At 37.7% G+C, this 5,941-nt stretch overlaps 1 protein-coding gene across 2 annotated transcripts in view; it reads right to left on the bottom strand.

The window, feature by feature from the left end:
• Nucleotides 1-2,111: 2,111 nt before the first annotated feature.
• Nucleotides 2,112-5,941, bottom strand: part of MAN1A1 (mannosidase alpha class 1A member 1) — a 173,545-nt gene continuing 169,715 nt past the window's right edge. For both annotated transcript variants that reach the window (XM_007113831.3, XM_055087528.1), the window contains 2 exons: nucleotides 3,069-3,184; nucleotides 2,112-2,668 (listed from right to left, as the gene is read on the bottom strand). In XM_007113831.3, the coding sequence (XP_007113893.1) occupies nucleotides 2,542-2,668; nucleotides 3,069-3,184 (243 nt within the window). In that variant the 3' untranslated portion in view covers nucleotides 2,112-2,541. The remainder of the gene's footprint in view (nucleotides 2,669-3,068; nucleotides 3,185-5,941) is intronic.

Below are 5,941 nucleotides of genomic sequence, written 5' to 3'. Positions count from 1 at the left end.
TAGAGAAATTTTACAAATATAGTTTTTAAAAATTATGTGTCGATCTATCATTTCCCATAACATTAGAGATTTATATAAAGTTGGAAATGACAGAATGGATTTAAGTACAAATCAAAAACAATCAATGGAAAGAACTGGTAGTACATATGAAGGCGTCATGACAAACATCACTGAGTTCTGTAAACTGCCATACAACTTATATGTGTAATATTAATTGCTCGACGTATCCCAAAACATATGCAGAAACACAAAATTAAGTGCTATTTTAATTATTCACCTTTTGGGATGTGAAAACATATGTAAACTTAATTGCACGGTTTTTGCTGAAAATCAATGAAAGACAGCATTTATGTAAGGACTTCAGTTGTTTAAAATAATTAATGCAAAATATAACTTTAATTAAATTACATCACCATAATATTAATCTCTTATCTTGTTTACATTTTTGGTGTTTTGGGTTTTGTTAAAATATCCAAGTTCTAGAATTGAAATAACTTTGTTCTTGCCACTGGCCGAGCAACACGCAGTACAATCTTCTTGCCTATTTATTCCAGAATACAAAAGGTACGTCATAGTGCAGTGTGTACATACAATCTGATTTTAATATCCTATCTGCTGTAGAAATACCTATCAGCTTGTGCTCTTTCAAATCAGATTGTAAAGCAAAGAAAATAAATTAATTTAAATTGCTAGTCCAAGGACATTCATGTGAAAATTATAATCTAAATACATATCGCCCAATATTAACAAGAATCTTCTATATTTTGCCTTTAAGTCCTGGGAATAGCAATCATGACGTACTAAGGGATCTTTTTCACTTACTAATTTTATTGATTTATTGTTTGAATGAATAATATTGAAAAAAAGGGCAGGTCACACAAGGTGGTCCTTTCAGACAAAGGAAATCTTTTGAAACACTTTCAAAAGCTTAAATAGCTAAAACAACTAAGTCTATTGAGATCTAAGAAAATAATTGTCTTAAAAAATATTAGGTTGATCACAAATTGCTGATACTGAACGATCTTTAAACTAGAAATGCCTCAATTTCACATGCTTCAGCCTAATCCATGGGGTTGCACTGATCTATTTGACCACTGTAGTTGAAAATGCAGGTGGTCAAAATCTTTGTACCTCAGTATATGCATCATCATATTAGCCCTTTCATGGGAATATATATAAAATATGAACAAATATGATAAGAAAACACAAGGTGTCACCAGATCTATTTTTGGGAAAACCATTCATATCTCAAAAAATGCTTTGAAGAGTCATATAATCATAATTATTTTGATCTGCTACAGGATTGTAGGGGATTGGGAGTGTCCATTCCTATATATTACTTCTAAGCGGAAATCACTATGTTGAATTTAACCAGACAAAATACACTATATCCTAATTTGGCCTAAAAGTTTATTAGATTTTCCTCAATTGACCATGAATAGATACATTGGCAAAAATTCTTTCAGAGTTAAATCCTGCTTTCATAAACTGAAATGACATAATTTACTACATTTGAGAAAGGGCTCTTTTCAAATCTGAAAAACCTGAACGAAATGTAATGGTTTCTTTTTTTCGAGAAAAAAAAAATTAAAGAAGAAATGCAAACAAAAACCATATGAAATACTCACCCTCTCTTCAGAGACAGCCCCAATTTCTTCATATATTCAGATAAAAGCAAAAGCTAACACACTAAAAGTTATACAATTTCTCTTTAAAAAATATAATTCGGTAACAGCAGAGCTCTGAAAAACTGGAAAGCTCACTTCACTGTGTGGTACAGAATGGAAGAAATTAACCAGGACATGATCCAGAGATGACACAGGGCATTTAGAGTAAACCCTGAGAACTAATTCCCAAATTAGGAAACACTAATATAAGTAACCGACAAAAATATACCATGGATCCAATGGAATGAGGTCAAGAGGAGATGATCCTCTTGGGATGACATTCTAATTTGAATTAAAATGTGAGTAAAGTATTTTAGAAGACATTTTATCAAATAATGATAGACCTGCATAAGGAGGCTTGTCACAGTTATAAGATCTGTCTCTGGTGGATAGACAAACCAGATTAACACGAAATTGAAAAGGAAAAAGCTTTTTTATTATTTAATTTATTATTATGGCTTTTTGCAACATGGCAAAACATTACAGCTTAAAGCAGACATCATCTCCTCATAGAGGAGGAACAAGTTTTGCAGTCAAATCAAAAGTGTAGTTGAGGTCATTGGTATACCATTCTATTCAGTTTAAATAAAAATGATACTATACCGTCATGAACTCCAGAGATAAAAGATTACTTAAAACAAACAAACAAACAAAAAACCATGTGATTCACTGAATGAATAATAAAGGCTACAATAAGGAATTTAGGTCCATCTATGCCTATGATAACAAACATAAAAGACTGCAAAACAATTTTAAAACTTAGAATAATCACAGACCTATTAATAAAAATTCATCATATGCCTGATCACCAGAAAAAGAATTATTAAGGTATGCAGTGAAGGGAATGGAGGAGAGTAAAATATAAAATGTCTTTTTATTTCTCATTGACTTCAACTTTCTTTATATTCCTAGAGAGTACAGGGAGAAGATGTGCCTCAGTATTGAAGATCCAGTGTTCCAGTGGAAGTAGATCGTCATCAGAAAATATTAAGTACAAATATCTGGAGAGAGAAACATGGGTATGTGAGGCCTGAGAGACCCTGTCAGCCAGTGAAACCACAAAGAGACAGAAAAAAAACACATCAATGTCTCCATTCATCTTATGGAGAATCATGGACAACCGTCAAGTAGAGCAAAACCTTAAGGGGTATACTCATTAATGCCGAAGAAAGAAGCTGCTCTGTGCTTTGGTCCCCGTGTACGAGAACCATACAAAGCAGTCCCAAGTCGTCGAACTTACATGATGATGGAAACACACCTGCAATTACGGCCATGCATGTAGACTGGCATTTGGAAGCAGTCATGCTTGATGTTATTTAAATGTGTTCAGGATAAAGACATCTAGAAAGAAGATCTCTTCAGGTATCTTAGTCACATACATCCAGAATAATTTTTACTTACTTTAGTGTTTCTGCCAGGAAGAAACTCTGCTGCACATCATCATAGCTCTCCTTATGGAAGTAAACATCCCTGAGGCCTGAATAGCCTCCTTTCACTCTGCAGTGTTTCTCCAAGGCCTAAATCACAAAGAGGAGGGAAAAAAATGGTCACATTCCAGTAAAATGACTGTCACAAATTTTTACCATTAGACTGTCACATTTAAATAAAATAAGGATTCAAATGGAATGACAGATGATTGCAATAGTTTCAGGTGAAAATTTAAAAAAACATAACATGTAAATGCAAATAAAGTATGAAAAGTTAAAGGACATATGGACGGTATATGTCATCTAATTGGAAACACTTCTACATTTAGTTCTGGAATTTCAGTGATTTTTACCGTTTCTTTTTATGGTCTAGAGCAGGATGCATCAAACTACAGACCACAAGCCATATCCAGCCTGCTTTTTGTTTTTGTAAGTAAAGTATTATTGAACCACAGCCACACTCCCTTGTTTAAATATTGTGTGTGGCTGTTTTTTCACTACAATGGCAGAGTTGAGTAAATGCATAGGGCCCCCAAGCCTAATTCTCTCTGGCCCTTACAGAAAAAGTTTGCTGACTCCTGGTCTAGAGAGATTGTTCATGTCAACTGGGATTCTAAACCGCTGGTTGAGAAAGTGTACTGGACCAAAAACAGCTGCTACTATCATCAGACTATCTTATTTTAAAAAAATTGATTGTGGAGTACTGAGTGATATTGGTGACTGACAGATATAAAAGAGAAAATGGAAAGCAGTGAAAAAAACATGGCTGGTATCTATTTCTGAACTACATTTTTCTTTTCTTTAGTCTGAGATGGAAGAAAGATGGGATGAAACCACTGGTAACTACCAAGAGAGAAATGAGCCTACATTTCTATAGCTGCCTGACTACAATGAGTACTACAGTCAGAGATGGGAAAAGACATGGGTTGGGCAGTGTGGGAACAAAAATTTAGGTAACACCTAAAATAACTTGCCTTCCATTCTGTCAGCTGCTGCTAACCTGACTGCTCTTTGTATTTGGAAATTACATTGGTTTGCTTTGCTGGTTACCAGGCATAGTCATCTCCAGGAAAGTTATTTTCTATTCACCACATCCTATTAATTCTAATAACTATATGGTCAAATAAAGATTTCCACTGTATACAAACTGTCATTGGAAATCTGGTTCTAATTCATAGAATGTGGACAAAAATAATAAAGTGTAAGCCTAAGCCCCTTAACATTTTTAATGAGATAAAGAAAACATAGGAAACATGAAAAAAATGTTACTCTTAGGTTCTCATGTCATTATTCATTTATTTTTCAGTTTTCTTTTACAGATCACAGCCCTGTTCCTCTTTTTTTTTTTTTTTTTTTTTTTTGGCGGTAGGCGGCCGGCTCAAACTGTTCTAAAGACACTTTTTTTTTTTTTTCGATACGCGGGCCTCTCACTGTTGTGGCCTCTCCCGTTGCGGAGCAGAGGCTCCGCACGCGCAGGCCCAGCGGCCATGGCTCACGGACCGGGATACGAACCTGCGTCCCCTGTATCGGCAGGCGGACTCCCAACCACTGCGCCACCAGGGAAGCCCCTGTTCCTCTTTTTTAATGTGCATAATTACATCATATTTTCCTCCCATTTAGCTCAACTACCAAGAAGATATGGCATTGATCTTGCCATGTTAGTTGAGAAAAATCTTCATTGGCTAGACAAGGGCTTTGGAGGAAAGCACGGCTCTAAGCATGCAGAGCCCAGAAAACGTGAGATGGAAGGCAAAGGCAGGGAGCAGGAATGTGGTGCTGAGTGCTCAGCTTCCATCTGCAGACACTGATAATGAGGATATTGATTCTGCACCCTAGGGCTGGAGGGCAGAAGGGAGAGAGCATGGGGCCCAGAGGAGAAGCATTTAATTACCAGGTGAAAGAAAATCTAACTGGCAGGCTATGTGAATAAAAAACACCCATCTTCTGGTTTGGTACTGTTTAAAAGCCCCGGGGAATATAAGAATAATTAACTTTAAAAAAAGCTTCGATTATATTCTTAGTTTCAGACAAAGAGCTAAGTGGGGGAAAAGCCTGAAGAAAGGAACTTTCAGCTCCTATTATATTTTTCCTTCCTTCTTTTTTTTTTTTTTTACAGTACGCGGGCCTCTCACTGCTGTGGCCTCTCCCTTTGCGGAGCACAGGCTCCGGACGCACAGGCTCAGCGGCCATGGCTCATGGGCCCAGCCGCTCCACGGTATGTGGGATCTTCCCGGACCAGGGCATGAACCCGTGTTCCCTGCATCGGCAGGCGGACTCTCAACCACTGTGCCACCAGGGAAGCCCTTTCCTTCCTTCTTTTTTTTTTTTTTTTTTTTTCCGGTACGTGGGCCTCTTACTGCTGTGGCCTCTCCCGTTGCGGAGCACAGGCTCCGGATGCGCAGGCTCAGTGGCCATGGCTCACGGGCCCAGCAGCTCCGCGGCATGTGGGATCTTCCCAGACCGGGGCATGAACCCATATCCCCTGCATCGGCAGGCGGACTCTCAACCACTGCGCCAAAAGGGAAGCCCCTTAGTATAGTTTTTAGTGCTTGTTATCATTGGTGGATTTGTTTATTGGTTTGGTTGCTCTCTTTTTTTTACTTAATTTTAGAATTTTAATTATCTTATTTAATTTAATTTATTATTATTTTTTTCTTTCTTTTTTTCCTCCCTTTTCTTCTGAGCCATGTGGCTAACAGGGTCTTGGTGCTCTGGCTGGGTGTCAGGCCTGAGCCTCTGAGGTGGGAGAGACGAGTTCAGGACACTGGACCACCAGAGACCTCCAGGCCCCATATACTATCAATCGGCGAGAGCTCTCCCAGAGATCTCCGTCTCAATGCTAAGACC

The sequence above is a fragment of the Physeter macrocephalus genome, chromosome 10 (assembly GCF_002837175.3).
Source record: "Physeter macrocephalus isolate SW-GA chromosome 10, ASM283717v5, whole genome shotgun sequence".
Lineage (NCBI taxonomy): Eukaryota > Metazoa > Chordata > Mammalia > Artiodactyla > Physeteridae > Physeter > Physeter macrocephalus.
The sequence above is the reverse complement of the archived record's forward strand: the minus strand, read 5'-3'. Positions and strand labels throughout refer to the sequence as shown.